At 41.3% G+C, this 26841-nt stretch overlaps 1 protein-coding gene across 1 annotated transcript; it reads left to right on the top strand.

Moving 5' to 3' along the window:
- The first annotated feature begins 191 nt into the window (after nt 1–191).
- On the top strand, nt 192–26841 carry LOC108899660 (ataxin-7). Its single transcript, XM_018700216.2, has 13 exons — nt 192–346; nt 2609–2707; nt 6549–6761; nt 6957–7025; nt 12653–12757; nt 16552–16849; nt 18265–18605; nt 18770–18852; nt 20471–20751; nt 20948–21143; nt 21267–21388; nt 21556–22726; nt 23605–26841. Exons 3-13 carry the CDS (start codon nt 6557–6559, stop codon nt 23620–23622), a joined length of 2889 nt encoding a protein of 962 aa, XP_018555732.1. The 5' UTR covers nt 192–346; nt 2609–2707; nt 6549–6556; the 3' UTR covers nt 23623–26841.

Raw genomic sequence — 26841 nt, 5'->3', positions numbered from 1 at the left:
TGTACTATTATATATGACACCTGTCATGCAGTGCTCATCACAAATGGCCTAAGCTTTGTGATATTGGACTACACTGAAGACAACAGACCAGGAATATTTTGATACTGTATTGTCATTGATTATGGAGAAGTGTGTGCGGGAGTGTGCGTGCGTCCTGACGCAGTGACGTCTCTGTCCCAGAATGCAGTCTGGTAAACAGACATGGAAGCACCAGGTGAAGACCTCCACAGAGGCTGAGCACAGCACTCGCTCTTTCAGCACCGTCTTCTGTCTCCTTCACCCAGTGCATCCAGCTGATATACATCTGCCTGGTGTCACGTTTACGTCTACAGCATCCAGAGCCTTGGTAAGAGTGAAGTTGTTGTCGGTCGGTGACGACTGCTAATGACTTCTGCTGTACTGTCAGGCTTCTGCCAGCTTCCTCGCTAACGCTAGTCATGGCTGGCTACAGGCGTCAGCTAGCAGGCTAATGTAGCTGCCACTGATCTCCAGTAACGCTTGTACCAGTCACAGACCCACACTGCTTTCATGACACAGCTCCACATAGACATAATGTCTTTTTTCACACATTGTATTTACGATATGAAGACTTTGTCATATTAATTTTTGAAAAACGAAAAAAAGTTAATGTACGTTAGTATGGTTAGTGTGCTGCAAAGGTGGGAGAAACGCTAGCCAATAAAAATGCTTGCTCCCGTTGGTCCCTGCTAGTTACTGTTAGCCAGCTAACTGAGTTGTCCTGGCAAGGTGCGCGTCTGCATGTCAATGACAAATACTTAGTTTTTAAAGATATTATACAGTGTTATCTTTTGCCAGTCATGGCACTTGATATTGTCTTCATAGATCCCAAATCACAATTGAATTCATTTTAACTACGAGTTCTGACATGTTTATATTGCAGGATAACAGACTATGCAAAATGCCACAGTGTATACTATATATTCACTCTGATTCCATCGTCATAGCCAGTGTAACAGTGTATGAGGGCTGGGTGACAACTTCAGTGTGATCTTCTACTGACTTTTTATTAACTTTCAATGAAATCATATTGGGACATGTTCATATTTTATTATGATAACTTAGTGTTTTATTTGATATAAGCAGTGAACGGCAAACCACAGCCATGCAATGCTTTGAACATCAGTTGATTATTTTATGTGATATTAACATACATTTGCCATATAATGGTGTGATTTTTGGAAAATATCCATACCAGTTCAGATTAATAGTGAGATATTTATTCTAACCATATCACCCACCCCTTATAGTAAACAGGGAGGATATGCAGGACACATCCCAGCCATTGTACAAGTGTGGTTCTACAGTCATTCAATGGCAAGCCTATAAACCATGTTACATTTCATGTGGCTCTAAAATGAAAATTAAATTGAAAATTAAAGAATGACTATTAGGTCACAGTTCTCGTTTTTTTATGTAGTAAGTGTTTGGTTGTGTTTATATTATGTGAATGTGTTTGGCAACACAAAATATCTGCCACAACAAAGGTGTGTTGGTTACCCTGTGGCTACATACTCTAGCTGCAGGGCGAACTATTACTGTGCAGGACTTTTGAGCAGACCTGTTTTACTGTTTAGGCACTGTGGGCGTCGCACATTGCATTGGAATATTGGTCATTTCACCCACTTTATAACAATTAAGGACAGTTATCTATGGATTCTGAGTTACTCTGACCTATACATGTTTCAGGGCACAAGCCCAAAGGCTAAAGCACAAGATAAAGTACTTGACAGTTGCAGTTTTTGTTTGGCTGTCAGTGTTCTAATTCTGCTTCTTACTCCTTTACATTAAAAAAGGATCAAACAAAAATGATATCCAGAAACACAGGACTATATACCTATTTGTAGGTAGCAGGTTACTGGCATACCAATGAAAAAGTATTAAATGTGCATCTTAAAGCAGTCGTAGTATGCCACATAGCAAAAATGTTGGTAGTACTCAGGATTTCAGGTTCAAAATGATATACAGATAGTTTACATTGATTGTGGCCAGTTATGTTCACTGGTCAAAAATATTTCCTAACTTTAACTGAAGAAATGCTGCTGAATTTAAAGTTAGTTCATTTTGCCCTGGGCTTTAATGGGCTGCAGCAAAAGCTTTTTACAAACAACTTTTGAAGTATTATGCAGATTTAAACAGAAACCAGAATAAGTTTTTGTAATTCATACACAATAGTTATCACTGTATCACTTTCTGTTTCACTTACTATATAATTAATTAATATCGTACAGCTATGTTTTGCATCAGTTAAGACAAGAACAATATGATAAAAGGGTATGCTCTCAGTGTTTAAAAGGGATTACTGTGGGGCTAGAGAGGTGGTTAGGGATGGTGCTTAATGGATTGGATTACTGCATAGTGGTGAAGAACTCCATGACAAAGCGCAGGGAGGACAATGTTACATTCCAGACACAGTCTTATAATCCCCTATTCACTGATTAACTCCATCAAGAAAACAGCAAAACAAAGAACCTGATACTGACTCATCTTCCCTCAATGCCTATCTCTCTCTGTGTGTGTGTGTGTGTGTGTGTGTGTGTGTGTGTGTGTATGTGTGTGTGTGTGTGTGTGGGTTTGTGTGTGTCTCCAGACTTCCTCTCCAGTGTGTGTGGCAGCCAACGATCACCCAAACTGATGAGGATCGGCTGACTGAGTTATAAATAAGTTCCTTTTTTCTTATTTTGCCAAGGTAAGATCTCAGAGCTTCTCATTTTAGTACTCTGTTGACAAGCAGTGTTTTCTAATATGAGATAATAATCATAAGTAGTTGTGTAGTGCTTACAGATGTTTACAGTCACTTACTTACTTACTTAAGTTACTACTCGCTAACATTTTGGAGTTCAATATAGCTAATTGTATAGCAGTTGTTTTTCACAATTAATGCACAACCCTACCATTTTCCAAACAAATTCTTATTTGGTTCCCAGGTTTAGCTGTGATGTTTTCAGTTAAGTTTCAGTTTTTCAGTTAACTTACTTATTTCAAACACATATATAATAAACACACTTTCATGCCTATTTGTTGATAAAAAATAAGGGACAGTAGCTGTTATCTAGTTATGGGAAAAATCCACTTTTCTACTATTATACACTCACTTTCTGCGAGATCAAAAACCCCTTTAAATGCAGTGCAATTCAGCACAGCAGTCCTGCAGTGAATGATGGATCCCCTTTTTGCTGAAATATTCATTATTGTGGTGTTGCTTATTGAGGCTGAAACACCAGTGTATGGCCTAATGAAGATATACATAGCTTATGCTGGTGCTGTATTAGGATGCATATAGGGATGCTTGATGTTGGGTTTTTGCAGATATTTAATATGCCGATATTTTCAAACTTATTTTGGCCAGTTGCTGATACTGATACTGATTACTTTTTACTTTTTATTACAATTAACCTTTTACTCTTTTTATGATGGCTTAGCTTCTTGTAGATATAGACATAAAACAACATTTTGATTCTACAATAAATGCATCTAAATGTCAGGAAGGAGGGAAATAATTTCAGCTTGAACAAAATGCCTCCTTATATTTTAAGCAAACCCCTAACTGTAAAACCAAGAATCATATCTCCTTCACCATAAATAACAAAATACAAGATATACCCCATTGGCGCTCATAATGCACATTTAGTGTCATCATATGCACATAGTTAATGCATCACCTTATTGGCCAGGTACATCAGCAGAAATGTTCATATCTGCCAATGACCTTTTAAAGTTTTTGACGTGTCAATATCATTGTGTGCTCCTAGACACATAATGTAGAAGGTTGGGTTTTTGTTTGGTAAGATGTGTTTATTAGACTTTGTATACCTATTACAAGCAACTTTCAATGAAATGTAATCCAATACAAAACCACCACCTCAACAAACAAGTAGCAGTACAAGTTTTAGAATAGCAGTAGTTACAAGTCTTTTCTTTCAGACTGCCTACTATTGTTCAGGGGTCTTTATTTTTCTGGTCATTAAATGTTCACTCTCTAGTGATAGTTTTTGTACACAAGACAAAAATGCTTCAGGTAAAAAAACGTTACAAACTTGTGTTTTTCCTTAATGTCAATGCTTTTAATCATACTGGAGTAATATAAAACTGCAGTCATGGCCATGGACAGAAAAATGTTACCCAAATGTTATGTTATCCACAGGTTCTTGTAATTTGTGGTGCTGGGTAAGTGGGTAAGTTATACACTTGAGTGAAAAACACTGTCTGCGCATGCTTCTTGGAAAAAATACTGTTAATGTTTTGTGTGTCAGTCGGAAATAGCTGACAAGCAGATAATTGATCATTTGACATGTTCCACTGTTTAGAGTGTATACCACTGATTTAATTAAAAGATCCATTTCAGCTTCATGTAGAATATCCACTGTTTTACAGAACATAATGCAAACTTGATGTGTATGATATTTTTTCAAAAGAAAATGACAAGGAACTCATGTTTTCATCCTCAAACTACAACCAGATCATAGAACGTCATGCTTTTTATGTCTGTATCTATACATATACATATAAATGTTGAATTAGTACAGTATATTATTCCGGTCAGGTTCTACCCTGAGTCCCTATTTAAAATTTTCAGGCCTTTAGTAAATGATCCAAGTACAAGCCACAAGCCGTCCTTAGGTTAACACATGAGTGATGTCAAAGACACTAACTCATGTTTTTCTATGGTCTGTGGTTCGGCCAGTTTAACAGTTCAAACAGTAGCCAATCTCCATTATGAAGGCTAGATTCTGAATCTCAAAATCCTCATGTTAAGAACCTATGCAGCTAGATTTTTAGAAGTTCTATTTAGTCAGCATTCACATCTTATCGTACAATTTGATACAGGGGATCAATTTGTGACAAAGATGTGTGCATGTGCAATAAATAAAGACTAGTGAAAATAAAACATAAGGTCTTTTGACCGTGAGTCACTGGCAACATCTACAGGATACGCTTCTTAATTTGTATTTCTAAATTTAGTGTTGGCCTAAAGACAAAGCCAAGTTTCTGAACTGTACAGTTGAAACTAGCAGCAGAGGGCCAAGGTCATTTTTGCTCAAGGCTCTTTGGAATGGGAATACATTCAACTTTTATTACATTTATTAGGAGGAGTTTTGATATCAGAAAAACTGTGTTGCAGGCTGCTTAAACTGGCCTTATTATTTGGTCAAACGGACAGATAGTGGTGTCTTTAGAATTTAGGTGAATTGAGATCAGAATCAGCACTACAGCAAGGATATAAAGTTGGAAGAACAATACTTGATGAAGACCAGAAATGTTTTTGCTCTTTTGTAAGTCGGGTTAGTCTATTTCTTTGCCTCTTTACAGCAATCAGAAATCTCTATACTAAATGTTGTCGGCTTGCATTTCTTTATTTCTTGCATGTCAGTATTTGTTTGTGTTAAATGTGCTCAGCACAAATCACAAACATTTCATTTTGAAAGTGAAAGCAAAGAAAACTTGGCTGTGTTAACCACAGCAGTTTCTCTATCTTTACACATTTGAAAAGTTAAGGGGAAAAAAGTTATTTGTAGACATTGTGTTTAACAGTTACTGATCCAACATCCATGATGATCAAGTCAACTTTCATTTATGTTACTGTGTGTGAGAACTTGAATCAGTGTCAACACCATAAATATGCATCGGCAGCTATGTAGAAATAGAAATTTCTACGTATTGATGAGTAAATGAAAAAAAAAAAACATTTTGTTATGCACAGTCATCCTACATTAAGTTGGTTAATATCTGCCTGACAAACATCTTCTAGTAACTCAACATGTATTTTTTTCTGTACTGTTGTCATTGCAGAATCATGCAAAAATGTGACATTTGAGTTGTGTTGTGCCATTTTAGTTGTGCCTTCTCATGGCTGATTGGCTTTAGACTTTAAATGCTTACCTTTTCTTAGCATGGAAGGTGAGAGAGATTGCATCATCACAAGATCTGCGTTACCCAGACTGTGCATAAGCATAGTGCTTACTGCAATTCACAAGTATCACACCAGCGGTGGTGTTTTGTAAGCTTATGTGGTATATAATGAGGAAAATCACAAAATCTTGCCTTTACTAATACAGCTAAGTAAGTTATTATTATTTTTTAAATATAAAGCCCAAAATCACAAATTTGCTGTAATATTTGTATGCATTATGCATATTTTTTATATAAACCATATGATATTTCACATTGCTGTATAATCAGTGACTGAGCCTATGTATGTTTATGTGGTATTTAATAAGCAAGGCTTAACATTAACCACCATGCCCAGAAGTCAAGCATTTCATGTAATGTAATGTAAGCGATAAAATTTCAAGCTAACTAGCGAGGATTACAGAGACCTTCAGATAAATTGCCAGTTAACCAGTTCATTCGGTTAATGCAATACGTTGTGTAAGCTTTGTACTTGTTGCATGTCAAGTGGCCATACACATTTTCTCTTCTTTTGAGGGGCGGGTGCGGTGAAACAACACGCGTTTGCCCGTGTCAATCAGTGAAAAAGTCCTCCTATCCCGAGCGCGACCAACGCTGACTCTTGTGTTGTTACATTGTAGCGGAAAGAATGTCGGAAAGGGCCGAGGATGACGTCAGGGGGGAGCAGCGCCGAGCGGCCAGGCAGCAGCTGAAGCAGCAGCAGATCCAGCGGGGAGAAGGCTCCACAGCAATGGCGACTGTTGCGGAGCGGAGATCCTTGCCTAGTCCAGAAATAATGCTGGGACAGCCTTGGAGCAACTGGGTCGACGCCGCCAAACTCCACGGCAACGACGGTGAGTTCCCCAGCGTCCCGAATGTGTGCGAGGAAGCGAGGTAGAGCGCGGCAGTTGCCAGTCCCGACCTGTTTTTTGGCCGATTGCATGCAGTTTTTGGTGGAATATGAAGAAACGCTACTGGTAGCAACAGCACGGGCAGGCAAGCAAGTGCAACTATTTATTTGTCTGTGTGTCGGATCGCCTTATTTTCAGGTGCTGAATCGGAGGAAAGTTTCAAAGACTTCGGGAAAAATCGAGAAGCCATGCGTTTGTGCAGAGAAGGTGAGTGTTTTTTTCCCTCTAGGGCCAAAGGTGTATTTTGGTTCTGGGGGTTTGCTCACACACACACACACACGTATGGATTCAAACACTTTACATGCGTCGTTGGGCTAAAAATGAAAACCTACTGTAAACATGCGGATCATGAATTAACTGGGCAGCCGGATATAATCAGTGAAACATGTGTCTGTTATTCGTGTGGCTGCTGACATTTGCATCTGTCCCTAAAATAACTTAACGGTTAACAACTTAGTCTCGCTGTAGGTGAGTGTAGGCCCAAACATAGTAATAACAATGTCATATTCTGTTTGGAGAATGCATCTAATGGACTTCATTGTTCAGCATCTACATTTCTGCCATTTTACACGTGAAACCTTTAACCATATTTCATGTGTCTCCCCTTAAGACAACAGCAGGGTTTGTTGCCTGGTGAATTGTAAGGTACTGATTCACTTTCAAAAGTGATTCAGTAGAAACTTTGATTTATAAAACCAAGATCCACAAATGGGAATTTGACCTATAAGACTGTGATTGGGACTTTTTGTAAAAGCCCATTCTTAGTCATACCACTGTTAAAATTATATGAGGTTGCAATATGGCCCACTGCTCTTTCACATGCTGCTTCAACACAAAATATAAACAACTGAAATGTGTCTGTTACCACACATTTAGATCAGTATTGTAAGCAAATTGAACAAAAAGCTAAATGTAAGATGACTTTTTAATGTCTTTTCAAGTATTCACCCACTAGCAAACATAGCATATTAGTATCTATTTTAGACTAATCTAAACTCTCAAAGTCAACCATCACCGAGGGTACAACCAGACTGCTCTGGTAACAGAGTGACAGGACGATGATGTTCCTGTTAGTATCTGTGATCTCAGGTTATTGCAGCCTTTCTCTCTAAAGCCGAAACATATTGCGGCTGTGATGTTTATTCCTTCTGTAATAGACAGTAACAGGGAAATGTTCAGTGATGGCATTATGAAGAGAAAGGACCTCGCCTGACGAAAGTGATAAAACCCACAATGTCAGAAGCGCACATCACCTGGCTTCGCAGCCGCGCGGTGATGTTTTAGAGCACTTTGAGCCGCAATTTTATTTTTGGAAACGCCTCCATTAGCATTAGCTGATTTGCCCTGCTGGCAGGCCTGGATTTAGAACGAGCTTCACCACAGCCTCTGTTATGACAAGAATATGGCATCTTGTTTAATTACAAATCCAACAATCATGAAGTCATTTTTCAGACACTAAGACTGACATCAGAATGAGCCAGTCGACATGAGTTGGAAGTTGGAGACTGATGAATGAATGATGCATCAGCTTTCTTACTAGAGTGATAGAGTGATTGTGGTTTGAAGCCTAGCTCATTTAATTACAGGTTTCCTGCTAATGTCATGTATGGTCATAAGTAAAACTAGGAAACCTCCTTAAAAGCATGTACCCACAAAGATGGTATATTTATTTTTGTATTTTGTACAATTCGGCAACATGTCCACATCTACTTTGAATCACTTTGCAGTGAGGACTTTTATCTCCCGCTCAAGGACACATGAGCGGGGCATGTCGAATATGACCTTGCTGTTACGGGACAGTCATTGCAGCGACTAGGACACTGAGATTAAGATACATCCTTTTCTTTGAGCTCTATTTCACATCTAAGCATGCAGTGAAAATAATCTTACTCTCTGTTGTTCCCTGTTTGGAAATTCTATTTGTGTGTATAATTTGGCAGAGAAAAATGGCACTAATTAAGCAAAAACCATGAGGATCTTCTTCAGACACTCAACACCATCATTAATTCTGCAGCCAACAACAAAGTGATCACTGTGGTGTTCATAATTATCACAGAATTGGACAGATTTTTTGAATTAGGTGACTCCTAATGCAGAACACCTATGGACACTCACTCGGAGAAGCACGTGTGCTGGAATGACAGTTTGTGGTTCTCATTCATGCTGTCGAACAGTGTATTTACAGAACAGGGTGTTTGTCTGACGTTATACCACAGTGAGAAATAACCATCAGGAAAGATGGCAAATTTCACTTTGGTCACATGATTTTGGCCCACAGTTATGATGTCATCAGTCTTGTCTTTATTTCTTTATCTCTCTCTCTCTCTCTCTCTCTCTCTCTCTCTCTCCTCTCTCTCTCTCTCTCCTCTCTCCTCTCTCTCTCCCCCCCCCTCTCTCTCCATGTGTTGCTCTAAAGGAAAAGGTTAATTGTGGGCTACTTGTCAGGGCATTTATCTAATGTTGCCTTTGCATTGGGCCTGTGTGTGCACTCTAAGACCTCTGCACAATTTCAGTAGCAATTTTCAGGACATGCTTGTGGCTCTTGAGGAGTGGCACAGTATATAAAATAGTGAGATATTCATTGGACTGTATAGATTTTTATTTTTTGACTGACCCAAGAGGAAATGCTGTTTGAACGTGAATGAAATTGGTTTATCTCCAGATCAAGAAAAACCTTTTCAGAGGAAGGCAGGGAGAGCGTGGTCATTTAAAATTCAAAGCTGTTACGACACTTGTCATACAACTGGCTTGAAGCGTGTCTCTGTCATGTAGCAGCGTCTATCAGCGACTGTTGTTTGTGTCATAAGGCTGATCAACACATGCTGCCCAACGCAGAAGCGTGTGTTTGTAGAATGTAATTCTCTGCTTGTGTGCGTGTGTGTGTCTAGTGGGGGTATTACAAGTGGATGACTACACCTCTCCAACATGACTCACCACCAGATTCCTCCTGTGGTGTAAACGTCATTCTATCACACAGAGATGATTAACACACACACAGACACACATTGAAAAAAGGATTGGCAGTTAATGACTGATGAATTTACTCGTCATCTGTCTTGCTTTTTATACATTTTACAATTGCACCGTTACAGCCAGGGAAGCTGGGAAATGTAGTGCCACTGTCAGTGTCACAGGTCAGATTCAGCCAGCACGCGTGCTGCTCAGAGGCAGCCAGCGCTGCTACTATTCCACCCTAGATCATTCATCACTGCCATGGATGAGGATGCTGAAATTAACTAGACTCTCGGTCTCTCCCTCTGTCTCGTGCTCGCAGGCTCTCTTTCTCCTCCTCCTCGAGCGTTGGTCCTCCGCTCACTCCCTCTTTGTCTCGCTGAGGCCTCGGCCTGCTTCTCTGCTCCGTGTTTTTTCTCTGTCACGCTCGTTTCTTGGCTCTGCTCCGTTGTTCTGTCTCTTCTTTCTCTTCCACGGTGACTTCCTTTCTCTCTCTATCCTTTTCATCTCCTCCTTGCACAAGAAGAAAATGGAGATTAAGAATCGGGGAGTCACTGTGGCGTTAGACCACTTTTCAAGGCAGGCCATTTTAGTGGTACAGTTCAGTCAGTGCCAGTGCGTTGAATGCAGAGTGGCAGGGTGATCTAGCCAGGCTGCTTTTATAGTTGAGCAACCCATTTGGAGAATGCTCCATGTGAACAACAGCAGCAGTTTGGGCATGAGTGTCGTCTGACCTTGCAATCGATCCAATGAGGAAATGTGGTTGGCCTGCTGGACTCCGCTGTTCTTGGCCCTTTTCTGTAAGATTCTCAGAGAAGGTGGGGATTTAATGGAGAATAAATGGGAAATTATTGATGTAGCAAATATATTTGCTCTTTCATTATAACTTCAATTTGCTAGCTGTATAGAGGAATGGCTTAAAGAGAGAATGAGATGAAAACAGACATGTAGAACAGATAGAAGTTGCCCAGAACTTTCAGGCTGGCTTCCAAACATTGCTTTAATGGCTTATGCTTCTGCAACTGGCAACCAGTGAATACTTGCCTCCACACCACATCTCAGCGCTTGTTTTCTTTGCAGAGCAGTCAGACCCGTGCTTGTGCGCATCAGCAGTGTTCTTTCATACTCAAGTTCTATATAATTTACATGCCTTTGTCCATTAAGTGAAGACATTTGCCTTTTCACTATGGTAGACCCCAGCCACTGTGAAAATAAGCCTTTTCACTCCACTGCTGTTGAACGAGACACTTAGCAGAATGGTTTCAGACAATTGACGCGCATTAAGTAGCATCAGGCTTGTCAATTCTTCCACACAAGACTGCCACTGACCTCCCTGAGAGGGAACCCGCCAGGTAGGCCCTTTTATGCAGTCTTTGCTTAATGGCCCTCATCCCTTCCAGATTCGGCTAGTGATGTTTAGAGAACCCTTGACGGCCCTGTCGGAGTGCGTATTGGAGAGGGGCTCCACTTCTCTCTTCTTGTATCCTCTTCTCTGCTCATCTCATCATAACGCCCCAGGCAATCTCTTAATTAGCCTCCTTAATTAGGTGGTTTCTGGTTCTGTGCGCCAGGGTAAATTTTGATCACATTCTGGTGAGGAGCGGCACTTCCCTCTCATTTGCCATAGAGTGGCTTGGTTCATACTATCGGGTGGCTAGAGAGGAACTGTGCACATGCTGTTTGTGTAGCTTGGTATTCATGTTCCGTATGCCTTTATGGTCATTTGCCTAAAAATTACACTACTTCTGTGGTACTATAAGGTCTTTACGCCTCCTTGGAGACGAAAAGAAACCTTGAAATCAGACATGTCTTCCAGCTTGTCTTCATTTTCGTGACTCCTGGACAGAGACTCTATACTTCTATGAGTTGTAAAACCTTTTAAGGGGTCTATGACCCTGTGTGTGTGTGTTCACATTTTAATTGTTACCCCATACTGTCCTTGTGTGTTAAGCATAAGCTGGCTATATGGGAGGAGGTTTCAGATGAATTATAGTAAGAGTGTGACCAGAGTAAATGGATTAGGAATATTTTACTGTTACAGATTCAAAGCATTTTTATACCTCTCACTCTGACATGCATTTTCATGACTTGATGAACTATGATCAACATGAGCAGCTCTTTCTTCTTTTTTAATGAACTAATGATTATTTTCATTATGTATAAATCTGCTGATTGTTCTCATCATTGAGTGATAAATAGTTGGAGAGTCAAGTAAAGGTGATGCCTTCAATTTGCCATGAAGATATTCAGTTTACCATCACAGAAAATAGAGAAAAGTACCAAATAGGGGAGATGCTACCCAGTAGAAGAAAATACAGAAAACAGGAGGGGGGCAAATATGTGTGTGTGTGTGTGTGGTGTGTGTGTATACATATATATGTATATTCCATATTATGTATTCCTACTCCTGTTATTTTGTAAGTGCAGTTTGTTTTTATTTGGGAGAGACGTTAATTCTTTGACAGTAGGTAACCTTTGTATTGCTGGCTCGGCCCTTTTCCTGGTTCTTATCACTAGGACATGTTCTCTATGGTGAATGGCGAGTAGTTCTTAGGAATATTTGCATGTTCAGACTTTGTTCCTCAGATTTCCTTGACCAAGCTTTTCAGTTTCTTAATATTCTCTATATATTGTTTACATGCAAGTGTTGTACAACACTATGATGTCTGACTTTTACTCTGGACATGACTGTTTTTCCTTTTAGGTGTTATGTAAAAAAGATTGTTCCATTACACCTCTCTTGACCTGTAACAGTGTTATGACAACAAATGTGTCAGTGTAGATACATCTGCCAACTGGGGCACCAGGTGAACACTGATCTATTTAGTTTGCCTCTTCTTGATTTGTGCCTTGTCTGGTTCATTTTTCCTTCCCATGTACAGACATGCCCATATTTGGCCAGTGTCCCGCACAGGACGACTTCTACCTGGTGATGTGCAGCCACTGCGGTCAAGTAGTCAAGCCCCAAGCCTTCCAAGCACACTACGGTAAGCATCATGCACATGCACACGCACATACGCATGTATTTATTCAGTCATGTTTCATGCAAACACCACACAGAATATTATGCATCACTGGTTGTTAGGAGGGGGTTGCACATGGACAATAAGAGTGAAAAAGGAAGTACTTTTCATTTGTAGGAACTCTATATCCGTACCGTATACCACTTCAAGCCTGGTGGTGATATTTCACACATTAACACACACTGTGGTATTACTTCTCCCTCTACCTTTGTGTTCCCCCACCACTTTTCCCTCTCCACGCAGTAACCTGAGAGGGGACGCCATAGACTTTGATTTATTTATTTATTTGACTCACTGTCTCACTTGCGTGTGTTTACAATTCCCCTGTTAATATTTGATGTGACTCTCTCAGTCTTCCTAGTAATGTACTGTTTTAACACATACAGCTTAGATCAAATTTCTGGTTCTGTTAATACTATAGGGATGTGTGTGTCTATAAGTTCCACTGCTTAGATAGTAAAGCTGGATCTTTGACCAGAGTGCTTTAGCAAATGGATATATTATAGATCTGCGAATATAGCGTTTGCACAACTGTGGATCTCGTTAAACATGACATTGTTAATGGCAAGTTCACAAACACCCACAGTCACAGCAAAAAATAAGCTGTCCTTGAAATTGTAAAGCTGCATGTGACACCTACTGTGTTCTGTCACGTATGGTTTAAAGTAAGAATTTGTATTAGTCTGTGTAAGTCTAGTCAGTTTAAGAGGACAGGAATTGTTAGTCGATTCATGTGACCGTGTTGTGATGGAAATCTGATCACTTTAACCCTTATTAGCATTAGGTTTTGTTCTTACACTTTCAGCATCTGAATTAGAAATCCCTGATCGCATTCTCTACCTACAACCTTTTTGTCCTAAATGTGGATCGAGTTTTAACCACTGAATACTTTGCAGTGGCGCGCATACCCCATGAAGTTTATCACAGTTGTCGAGGTCAGCCACAAGAGGGAGTTATAACAGCACACGGCTCCTTGCTACAGTGTCAACAACACTCAAAGAAAGGACTCCTCCCAAACTGATGAACAATACAGACCGATACTAGCCTGTCTGGACCAGACTATTAATTATGTACTATAGCATCCAGTTGGGTTTTCATACCTGCGTGGGGATTTTAAATGAGAAGAACATCGCAGCAGGTGGCCGTGTACATCTTGAACAGGGTGGTGTTGTTGATGCAGACTGTGCACAATCTGATCCATGCAGTACCCAAAATGAAAAGTGATTTGACAGGGATTTCAAGCTGTTTATAACCATTTGTTTCTTCTGCTTCTGTAATGTGTTGATAATTATTAGCTTTTTTCTCTCTCAAGGTATCTAGGTTTCATCTTTGTCATGTTATAACCAATTAATCAATTATCAAAACAGCAGATTAATTTTTGGTCAATCGACTTATTGTTTCAGGTCCACACCAGAACAGTCTAAATCTAGGTGAAAATCTGTGCCTCTGCTACTTACACATGGTTGTACAAAGTAACGGTGCACTCGCTGTGATTTTACCCTCGTCTTCCTCTCTCTGATGTCATTACGGGACGACCATGACGTTAACACGGGGCAAAGGCACTGATCTCAGCACCATCGAGATAGTCTCAATATGATTTTAGCGTGCCTCTTTGAGCCCATCTGTCTCCCGTTAGGTGTTTGTGCTTCTCGGCTGAGGCTGATCCCAGCAGGGGTGACACTCACCGCAGAACTGGAAGCTGCAAGCTCGGTTGCCGTTTTATGCATTCATTTATGAACTTGTGGAACAAAGACTTGTCTCCTCCTCACAGCTCTGCTCACAAGCGTTGCCTTGGCTAAATAAACACACATTTTTTAAATCATGAACCTTGAGGTAAAATAGCAAGAACTAACCATAGTCTATTTATTATTTTTGCATTAAGAATAAGGTTATTATTGTTCCATAAATAGTTAACTGAAGCTAGGCTGTGCTATGGCTCAAAAATGGTGCCTGTGGAGGTGGTAGTAAAGCCGTCACACTTGTACGTTGATTCTTTTCTCTCGCTCCCACAGTCAGGGATTCCCCTTAGCACCGTGCCAACGGTTTGACAGTGTGAAAGAGGATATTAAGGCTCCTCCTAGTTTTTGTGTCTTGTTTTGGTTTTTGGTTTTTCTTCCCCCCATATTTTTCTTGACTCCTATTTTATTCGTCTTCTACTGCCGCTGGTGTTTGCTCGCCTTTCTCACTGCTAGTGCTTTGTCAACAGAGCACTGAGTGTCACGCTGGGGTTTCCTGGTGTGAGTTTGTGTGTAGGGTGTGTTGTTGACTGTGACCGGGACAGGACAAGACAGCAGGGGAAGGAGGGAGGGAGGGAGGGAGGGTGAGCGAGCGAGGAGCTAGCGAAAGAAAGGCCCTCGGGTTATACGGTTGCAAAGAAGTGGGAGGCAAGATATGTTGAGTGTGTCACGGTTGGGTGTGTAGAGAGAGAGGCCCCTAGGTAAGAAGAGGGCATTCTTAAAAGGGAAACTGGAAGAAGACTAAACAGTTTAGTGCGGGGGTTTTTTGTCTTTCTTTGTGGCTGAGGGAGATCAGGGAGTGGCAGCTCTGTGCGTGCATGTCTGTTAGTATCCCCTCTACTGTTACTGCAGCAACAAGCTTGTTCGCAGTTCACCTGCTGAGACTGAGCTTTGGCCGACAGCCCGCTTCCCAGCTACACCATGGCGTTAGCTCAGTAAAATGTTAGCTAACTAGGCCCAAACCTCGCCATGGTAACTAGTTGCAGACGCTTTCTGTCAAAACCTGTTAGTACTCCCGAAGCTGTAGTCTCTAACATTCTGAAATGCTTCTATGCTGTTTTGCTCGTGCACCAAAGTGTTGACAACTAGAGGGTCACGGTAACCTTTGGTCGCCTATTTCTCCTCAACTCATCAGCGGACACCTCTCTCTGTCTCTGTGTGTTGCTCTCTCTCTCTCCACTTATGGACAGAGCAGCAGGAGTGTCTGTCTGTCTGTCTGTCCGTGTGACCCCTCTCTGACCCCAGAAGCTCAGTATATCTGTTAGAGAGCTGCTATGTGGCCAAGGTTCAAGACTTTGGTGCAATTTAAAAAAAAAAAAAAAAAAAAAAAAAAAAGCCCTCATGAGGTTGCTGTCCTTTTTTCTCTGTAAAATAGTCTGTGTTGTGGTAAAATGAGTCTTTGTTGCGTAACAGTAGTGGAAATGTCAATAAAATTATTTTGAGTGTGCTATTTCATCGCTGTTACTAAAAATAGCAAGTGATGAGAACTTCCTATGAAAACCAAAGCTTCTGTGATCATTGTGGATGCACACATAAGAGATCTGTGTTTGCTCATTTTGGAAACGATCATGTATTTTTCAAAAGGAAAAGATATTTAGTTGTGGAGGCAAGCGCTTAGTGATGTGCATTTCTTAAATTCTTCTATTTTTGTCTTTCCATCCACAACTCAGTATCGTCTTAACCTTTTCTGCTGTCATACTGTCTTTTATCAGTTTGCACAGCAACTGTTCTAAGAAGCTCAGGCAGGAAATGAAGCTCTTGACCTGCTGGCTGGTTCTATTTCAGGCTGACTTGGCATGAATCACAAATGCTGCTTATTTGTTGTCGAGGTAAACTGCTCACTACTGTCAGAGGAAAATTTTTATGTTCCCATGTGTCTTCCCTTCTGACTCATGGCCCATTAACTGCCACAGTTACCCACATAGACCGTAGATTAGTCTGCCGTAGTGTTTGATCAAAGCTTTGCGACAAATTCTGATCATTATTTCGTTAACTATTATTGTTTAACTGTTTATACTGCAGAGAGAAGACACAGTTCAGCCAGCAAGCCAGCCTCCACCTCGCCCTTCCCCGTGTCGGGCAGGAACCGGAGCAGCGGCAGTGGGCTTGGGCCTGGGCTGGGCTCTGGGTCTGTAGCTGGAATGGCAACTGGAGGCATCCTTAGCCGACCTTCCACCGCTGGATCCAGCTTATCCTCCTCTTCAACGTCCTCCTCGTCCTCCAATCCCAAACTCCTCAAACCAGCCAAAGAGAAGCTGCCAGGCTTTCAGCGAAGAACCAACTTTGCACCCTTCAGGATGCTCCAGCCGGACAAGACACAGTAAGTTACACTGTGTAACATTTGCAGTATTGTGAGTCGCTAGGGCTGCACAAAATGGTAATATATACCAAGACTAGGGCTGAATGATGAATTGTTTTAAGTCAAAATTGCAGTTTGAAATTGTGCAGATTTTTTTTTTTTTTTTTTTTTTGCACAAGCTGCTATTTGATTATAACTTACATAATTAAGTGTCTTAACAACCTGTAACAAGTGAGACATTAAGCCGATGACTGTTGATTTCACCAGCTATAATGACAACTGTTGCTGGCAGATTGCCTCTCTAGCTTAGCTGTTTTGTTGTGTGTAAATGACACAGCTGGTGAACAATCTCTTGTTGCAATCTCCCTGCTAAACTTTGAAGCACATATCATCATTTTAAGATTAGAACCTTTAAAAGCTCTGAATGGAGACCTCCAGCTGTGAAGCTCAAGCAGCCACAGTGCAGAGCTGTCAGAAGTGTTATTAAGGTCATCAGTCTGATGTCAAAAGCAATTGTTGTAATAATTACAAACTGTTGGGAGGTCATGTCTTTCAGTGTTTTGATATTGGACTGATGACTCCAAATGTGACATTGCTTTTAGATGTTAAGATTGAATTTGGATATTATTCGGTGTCAATTACACCACCGCTGGTGTTTCACAGCAACAAGTAACTGAATCTTTTCACCCATTTCACTTTTGTAGAAACAAGATTAATTTGTGATCATCCTTCCTACTAAGATATCTGGTTTATCATATATATATATATACATATATATATATATATATATATAATACAAAATCCTAGCTAGTTAGAAGAATTACATCTTCTATGTGTGAATATTTTATCCATTTTGAGCACCTTGTAAGAGCAGATGACATTTTGTCTATTATTAAACAACTGTGTAGTGAACAAAGTGGTATAAACATGGCAATGTTCTTTTGATATACAGTACAATTATTATTTAAACATATCTATGCAAACAAATTGTTGCATTTAATTCTTGCTGCTCCCAACTCTCAAAGCTTGTGTTCACTTCACCTCATACAGTTCGAGCTAAAATTGGATTCTCCTCTTTATAACCCTACATCCTCAACACTGGAACACTTAGTAGGACTAAGCCATTGTTGTTGTTCTGCTACTGCTTTTTCTGCTATGACAAGACAAAACGTCTGCTGTAAAATGAGGCCTATATAGTGCATGAATGGGGTCCCTGTTTAGGATCTGTCAGAGAAAATTACATTTAAACACCTGTCCTTTTTAAAAAAAAAATGTTTATGACAAATGATGGATCATATTAGTTTTATGTTTTGTTCTCCCAGCTCCATTCATACATGTACATCTGTTTGTTACCATGCGTTTCTCACTGGCTCAGTGTTTCTAACTCTCAGCTTCCTCCTTGCTGCCCTCTTCATCTCTGTAACCTTCTCTTCCAGCCTCACCCCGGCTGTCAAGGTGGAGAAGATGCACCTGAGGGTGGATTCGTCAGCCAAGCTGGTGCAGGCCCCATCTGCCCCCACCACCACCTCATCCTCTTCCACATCCTCCTCTAGCACCACTGTGAGCTCCAACACTACCACCATCACCACCTCCTCCTCCTCCTCCTCCTCATCAGCCCTTAAACCAGGCCTTAACTGTCCCTCCATACCAAAGCCTCCATTACTGGCCCCGGGTCAGATTCCCAATGGCAAGGGCCACCTCTCGGTCCTCTCAGACAAGAAGCAGGACAGCAGCAGCAGTGCCAGTAGCAGACGCCATATTAGCAAGAAAGTGACCGGTGAGCTGGATGAAAAAAACAAAAACAAAAAAAACCTGCTGTTTTTCTGTTTAGATTGCGGCATATATTTTCTACATATACATTATACATTACTTACAGAACCACTGATTTGACACAATGTAAGTAAGTAACAGCTCTCTCTCTCTCTCTCGCTGTGCCTTCAGAACGTGAGTTCAATCCAGATATCCACTGTGGTGTTGTGGATATGACAGCTCGGAAACCATGCACAAGATCTCTAACATGCAAGGTAACCACACAGTCTCTCTATTTCCTGTGTTTGTGTACTGTTCAAAGTCTCAAGTAACTGTTCATCATTAAAACCTAAAGCTGACAATGTTCTAAAGTTTGCTAATAGTCAACAAATTCCATTAAACGACCAAATCCCTAAAGTTGAACCTAAATTTCTTAACTATTTGCTTAATCCTTTATTACAGACGGGAGCACCTGCGTTTTCATTTGCATATCTGTTTTTAAATGCCGGTAGAATTGCAACCGAACAAGATAGAGCAATAATTCTTTTTGCATATAAACCCAGAGGAGTTACACTTTCATATCATGCACTCATCGTGTCCCAGAGCGCCGTTTCCTTCCACTAATGGATTTGGAGATATTCTGTAAAAAAGCACTCACAAAAACATTATAATCCAGACCCAAATGCTTTTATAGATCTGATCTGGTGTTCACAGCACCTCCTATGTTGGAGTATATGTAATCATGTTGTGAGGATGAACTGTCACGTAGTTTTCTTTTCTACCCCAACAGGAAGTGACGTCATTTCCCCGGGAATTGTAGTTTTTCCACAGTAAACACTTGTCTTAGCTAGCAGCCGCATTCTCGCTCTCGATCTCATTGTATGTCTTACTCTTTCATAAAAACACTTAGACACACACAGCCCACACACACCAGACACTCACCACACACTACCCCCCACCTCGCCCATATTTATTGAACTGCAAAAACACGGACACACCATACGTAATAATTAGTATTCATCTGTTCTGAAGTGTATCTCAAAAATGAAGTTATGAACACACTCAAAATAATTTTTCTGTGGTTTTTTACATTTACAATTTTGAGGGATACAGCTGTGCTATTTCTGTATTTATAAAAATATGGGGGAAAAAAAACTATTTTTATTTTTTTGTGTGTTATATTGCACTTTTTAGCAATTTATTTACTTATTTATTTAGTATGGACCTATTACATTCATATTATTAAAATTTGGGATATAAGGGTTGTATTGATATATAGCAAATTAAAATGCTCCGAAAAAATGGCACCACAGCATGTAAAAATGTAAAGATGGACTTGCTCTATGGTAGGTCATAAAGGGTTAATGAACAGTAGAATGATAGCGATGGTGCAACTATTGTGAATATTTTCCCATTTTTCAAAAGAGGATAGGACAGTTTTTGGACATACTTGTTGAAGTAGCATCTAAGCAACACACCTCTGGGTGGGTGCTTCCATGCAGTAGCTGACTGACAATTGAGTGCCAGTGTTTCTAGGACACACACTGTCAACTTCTGTGGTGTGGTACTGACTGGATCACGACATAGCCCTTTTATAGCCTGTAAATGTAATAAAGGAACATGTCAAGCAGTACAATGATGCCGCTCGTTGACGTGTTTTTAATAGGTTTTTGGGACAATGATGGACCTCTGTGGCACAGAAGAATAAGATATTTCTGGCTTTATAATAAACATGGAGGTTACTACAAGACTTATTCTTGAAGTTGTGACTGTTTTCAGCAGTCACACATCACACGTATCTGTCATTTACAAATCTGAATAAAAAGAAGCCATCATTAATCTAACCTGTCCAAACAACAATTCTGACCTTCGACCTTTTCACCATCACACTAGACACATTCCTTAAGCCAGCGGAGGGCAGTGCCAGGGCGGAGGAAGCGCTTTGACACTTTGCTGGCGGAGCACAAGAACAGAGCAAGGGAGCGGGAGAGGGAGAGAGAACTCCACCAACCCCATTCCCAGCAAAACCCCCCTCTCAGGGACCCACACCCCTCCTCCCACCTCGCCGCTGCCCATGATCCCCACCAGGTGGCTCACGGCAACGGCCCCGCCCCAGACGCCACTAAGCCTTCGCCACTAGGCAAGCCCAAATTTCACAGCCCCGGTCTTCCACGGTAGGTGCCTCGCCAGAAGAATTTTTACATTCCATTTTGTCATGTGTGCTTGAATTGTGTGTGGTGACACGAACATGACTGCAATTTAGCATTTGCCCCATTTTGAGCAGTTGATAGAGAATTGAGGGCCAGTGGTTCTCTCAAGCAATTTTTATGATTCAGCTGAAAATGATCTGCCACACTATCTGTCCGTCAGACTAAACAGCAGCAGCAGTCACGGAGGTGGTACCCCCGGAGACCCTACAGTAGTCCACGAGTCACCACACCATCCCCAGTCTACCCATGATGGGTTTTCCCGACCCTCAAGCGATGAGGGGGAGAACGAGGAGCGGGAGGACAATGCTGACAAACTGGACTGTCACTATTCAGGTTATCACCCTCGACCGGCAGCTGTAAGTGCTCCCTACCATCACTGATCTGTGATAAGTACTGGACATCTTTTCTTTTTATTACAGTAGTTAAACTATGAAGGAATGATGTTTTATTTTTCTTCTGTATCCCCTCTCTGTTCCTAGTACTGTACCTTTGGAAGTCGACTGTTTGGGAGAGGATGTTACTCCTTTGACCGGCGATGGGACAGAGTGCGATGTGCCCTAACCACAATGATGGACAAGCATGTCAACTCTCAGATGTGGAAGTAAGTCTGTCCAGCTCAGCTTCCTCAGACTGATACTGAACCCCTATTAAAGTAGAATTAATGGATGTTTACTCAGAGGGAGATAATAATTGAACAGCTTGCCACATATGGTCAGAATTTTTGACTTGTTAGCAGTCAAATCTAATGAATGATGTCTTTCCTTATAGGAAAATCCCCTTGGCCTTGGAGAACTCCTCCTCCGTTGCACCTACCCATAGGACAAGCACAAATTCCCACGGTAGCACTCCCTCCTCAGGCTTCCTGGGCCCCCCTGCCACCTTGCCCCAGACTCCTTATAGCCAATCTTACGAGGGCAAATCAGTGCTCTCCTATGGGACCACCTTAAATGCCCGCAGCTCCCCACAGGGCGGGGCTGAGCACCCGGCCTACGGCACCACGCAGGCCCGACAAGTGTCTTCGTTGCCGCAGATGCCTTCAGCCCACTCGTCCTCATCCTCCTCTTCTTCTGCTCCCTCCCTAGCCTCAGGCCGGGCGCTTAAGTCCCGCTCCTCCAGCAGCAGCACTACCAAGTCGTCGTCGTCGTCCTTCAGGCCCAAGGAGATCTCCTCTGGCTCCTCCACACCTGTCATTCCCAACTCCACCGGTGGGGGCAACAGCGGAGCCAACAGTAACAGTAGCAGCACTAGCTTCAGCTCGGGGAAGAAGAGGAAGAACAGCTCTCTCCTCTCTTCATCCCATGGTTCCTCTGAATCCTCCTCCTCTAATGCCAATTACTCTTCCTCCTCTTCCTCTTTCAAGAAGAACTGTGCAAATGTCAGCAGCTCAGGGAGCACCTACCATCACAGCTCATTAGGTTCTTCATCCTCATCGTCATTATCCTCCTCCCACAGTGGAGTCCACAGCGTGGGGCTTAACTGTGGCCCCACTGTGCGGACCAACTCACTTAGCCTCAAAGCCGAACCTTCTGGAGGTTCAGCAGGCGGATCCTCTGGGCCTCCTGCACGAGGTCCTCCCTCGGGCAGCCCTGCAGAGTCCATCAAGCGCATGAGTGTGGTGATGAACAGCAGTGACTCCACCCTTTCCCTGGGGCCCTTTGTCCACCACCAGTCCTCATCCTCTTCAGACCACCACACCAGCTTCAGCCACCACTCCTCAGACGGGCGCCTGGAGGGCAAGAAGCGCAAAAGCTCTCCTGTCTCCAGCAGCATTAATAGCGGAGGTGGGGGAGGAGGGCTTGGAGGAGGAGGAGGAGGAGGAGGACCTGGACCAGGTAGACCCAAAGTGGCCAAGTCACCTGCCATTAATAACATCCATGGGAAGCATGGGCGGAGCATTCCAGGGACGCCAGGGCTGCCCAACAACTCCCATTTACATCAGGTGAGTTTTGCATTCTGTACCAGTCAAGATATGTTTGAATAACAGGGCAATATGTGTCTTTCCAAGAGAGACATATATTAGGTTACTAGACTATTGTCATGTTTTACTATGGGTTTTTTTGCAATGCCAGTTCACCACTTTGATTCAGCCTGAATTTTCTCAACAGATACTGGATGGATTACCATGAAAATTTGTATAATTTTGTACAGACCCTCATGATCTCAGAGGACAAATCCTAGGTGATGCAGGAGATGACTTTTCAAACAGTAAATTATTAAATTATAATTTGTCTAATACTTCGGTAAATGACCAAATTATGATAGCAAAATGCTAAACTACAATGGCGAGCATGGTAAATATTACACCTGCTTTTGAGTATGTTAGCATGCTGACATTAGCATTTAGCTCAAAGGACAGCTGAAAGCAGTCCAGGGCCGTTAGGGTGACTGCAGACTTGTTAAAGCAAAAAGGCCAAATCATCTGGCCCCATATTGCAAGTGCACTGTCAAAAAATACAAAAATATTACATTACAGAAGAGAGGATCAGTGGCCATTAGTTGAAACTGACCATTTGTAACTTTAAAACACACCTTCGCAGACATATTTACATCAATGAAACATGAGGTAGATACAAGAACTGAAACATGGCTTAAGCTTGTCAGTTAGATTCATCAAAAATGCTGATGAACCCACAGTTTAACAGGGGTTAACGCACATTTTCACCTAAGACAAAGTAAGTAAGTAACCTGTTTTGTGCTTAAGTTGACTTTTTTACCACCAGCTCAGACACTGAAGTGCAAAGTGGTGAATGGCACTATTGTAAAAATGTGTTGAAAGCATTTTAACTGAATGGTTTCTTTTTTCTTCCTCTTCCGCAGCCAAAGGCTCGTCCCTGACAGAGGTGTCCGGCTTCAGTGTATGGAACCGGCAGGCGGGCGGGGAATAGTCCGGGAGCAGTCCGCACACTGCTCTGGACTACACGAGGCCTTTTAAAATCAAACCCACATTACTCTCAGCTTCCCACAATCCTCAGGGTGGAGATGATCTGGACTGCCCAGTGAAGTCAATGTGGTCCTTACTAATTCTCCCAAAGCCATGTGTGTGTGTGTGTGGGAGGGAGGGGGGCATGGTGGCACTGTATGGGCATAGCAGCGTGGAGCACAAGGGGTCTAATGAGCGAGCCAAGGGACCCCCTCCCCCCTACGCAAGTGCTGTCCCAGTATCCTGAGAGGTCTTCCTGTCTGGTATAAAGTAGGAGAAACAATAGCAGCAGCCGGGGTTCAAAGCTCATCGGGGTTCAGGTTAAGGGCTGCCGCAACAAGCCGTCATGACGCCGAGCAACTGGGGAGACAACAAGCCGATCTCTTCCGCGTTTGTTGAAGGATGAGTGTGTGAATGTGCGTGTGTGTAAGAGTATTTTTCTCATGTCAGATTCTGCTGGACTACTGGAATTTCCAACTTAATTACACCCCCAGCGCCTGATCTCAGAAGCCTTGGAAGGAGAGCAGGAGGAGCAGCAAACTGTTACTTGCAACACCTTAAACAACACACAATCACCTTGTTGTTTCACTTTTTACGTTAGCCTGACTCCCTCTGGCGACACGTCAAGTAACCTCGGGTTACACGCATTAGCCCGAGACGAGCCCGTAAAGGACGATCTGGTCAATTCTTTTATTACCCAGAATAATTATGCAAGTGTTACCTTTTTATGATTTCTTATGAGCTTTTTACACTGAACTACAAAGAGTCTTTGTAGACGTGATGAAGACAGTTGTGCTTTCAAATGTGAAAAGGACGCCTGATGTGCCCATTCGATTGAATCTTTTGTCAGAGCGATAGCTTGGTATTGAGGACACCTGTTAATTTTCTGAATCTCTTCATTGTGCAAAATGATAGCCACAGTAGACCTACCCCCAACTGTGAACAGCACTAAATAACTGCTTTCTCCACAGGCACTGCTTAGTTGTCCACAAAGCTAGCCAAAAGCTGCTATCAGCTTTGCCAACTACTTTTTTTTTTTTTTTTTTTTTTTTTTTTTTTTTTTTGTTAACTAAAATGTGGGCTGTCTTGCTCATGAAGCGGTGATGGTGCATTGCCTGTGTGGATATGAAAAAAATCTGTGCAAACCATATTGTTATTGCCACAACTTACCTACTTTAATACTCATACAGCTGTGTAAAATCCACACAGCTGCTTCTGGGCAGATGTGAATTGTAATCTTTTATTATTTTTTTTCCTACATAGGGAATCAGGTATGGTACGTCTTAACTGGAGCAAACTTTATGCACGTCACCCGTCTTCTGTGAGTATGATTGTCCCTCTGATGTGTAACCACTACCCAAGCTCTGTATGTTAAAAGTTTCAATGCCTCACCGTAACACTATGTTGGTGCGAGTTGAGAAGAGATTTGTCACAGTAGAACAGCCAGCCAGGCATTACACTCTATTCCTTTTGTCAAAATGGAGTCTTAAATCAGGCAATACTTGCCCATCTTGTCGGGATGTTTGCTTATTTCTGCGTGGTCTCGAATGGGTTTTGTGGTGCGAGATTCATGGAGATGGCTTCACAGGACATATTTAAACTTTTTGGCAACACCTGTTGATTAATGGAACCTCCACTGATGTCAGATAGTGTGGAAAAGTAGAGACAATTTTATAAAAAAAAAAAGAATCTTAATTTAGCTTTTTTTTTTTTTTTTCCTTGTAGCCTATGTATCAAACAAGTATTGAAGTATCCCTATTTGAGAATACATATTTTGTTAACAAATTGTACATAGTGAAATATGTATTTTTGCACAGGCATTTTTCGTACACGCTGAGTTTTTGGTACAATTTAAGAAAAGAAGTCATTATTTATTTAGTAACAAAAAAAGGATGAAAAGTCAGAGAACTTGACTATTTGAAGTGGTTCACTGCCAAGTCTATATAATGCAATACGCCTATATGTAGAAGCTGAAGCATCTCATGAATCATGTACTTTAAGGAACAGCGGTTAAGTGTTGCCACTGTAGCATGTGTCTGTATGACAGAGGATACCTTTATTCACTTTTCAAGGTCTCAATCACATGTGCTTTTACAAGACATTTTACGTTGCCTATGAATCAACACGGAAAAAAAAAAAAAAAAAAAAACAGTTACTATGTGACCCAGTTAGCCTGTGATTTTGAAACTGTCCTGCAGGCTTGAAGCTGTGCCCCCTTTGTCTAACTAGTTACCGTGTACTCTTCAGACACTTTGCAGACCTTAAACACATTTCATTATTGAAACACTTAATGTAGTTTTTTAAAGGCTGAATAGAGTTCAGCTGTCATTGCAAGGAAGAGGAACACTTCAGACAGTCCCACCTGCTTGCATCATTGTTGCCAAACAAGTAATTTGAATCACAGCTTTTAAAGAAATAGTTTGCAGCTTTTAAAAGAAATATCAAATTAAGAAAGTGCCTGAATTTGTTTCACCATGACTGTTTGAGGACAGTATTCTTTGGGTTGTTTTACCTTACTTGAATGTTCGAAGTGTTTAGGAGTTTGCTTTTAAATCTGCCTATGAACCCTAAATATGGTAAAAACCTGAGTTTGTCAGCTGCCCAGTATGAAACACTTTAGTATTTTCTTTTTGTTTTTTTTTTTTTTTCAGGTTTATCCAAGTTTTCCAGATAAGACGTTGAGATTTTCAGTTAGCCTCAGTGTGTGGCTTAGGCCTCCTCTGGTTTACTGGGATTTGTAAGAACTTTCAATCAAGTGTTTTGTTTACCCTCAAACTCCACTAACATCTTGACCATTGTTTCCCGTACATGGAAACATTTGCGAGGATGTTTTTTTTTTTTTTTTTAAATCAGTACCATAGACTTGGAATGTGAAAGTGAGAGAAAACACAGCTTGTGTCTGGGAGGAAAAAAAAAATCCACCATTCATACTATGTAAAAGCGTGTATAGATTTTTTTTTTTTTTGTATACATTATCAGAATCATTTTCAGCTGGACTTATGTATTGGCTGCTATGTAATTCATGAACAAAACATAGGTTAGAATTAATATTTAAAGAAAAAAGATTGTATAGTATATTTGTTTTGTAACAAGTTTCTGTAAATAAAATAATTTATACTGCTATTTATATGAAA

This window comes from Lates calcarifer, linkage group LG12, assembly GCF_001640805.2.
Source record: "Lates calcarifer isolate ASB-BC8 linkage group LG12, TLL_Latcal_v3, whole genome shotgun sequence".
NCBI classification, from domain to species: Eukaryota; Metazoa; Chordata; class Actinopteri; family Centropomidae; genus Lates; species Lates calcarifer.
The sequence above is the reverse complement of the archived record's forward strand: the minus strand, read 5'-3'. Positions and strand labels throughout refer to the sequence as shown.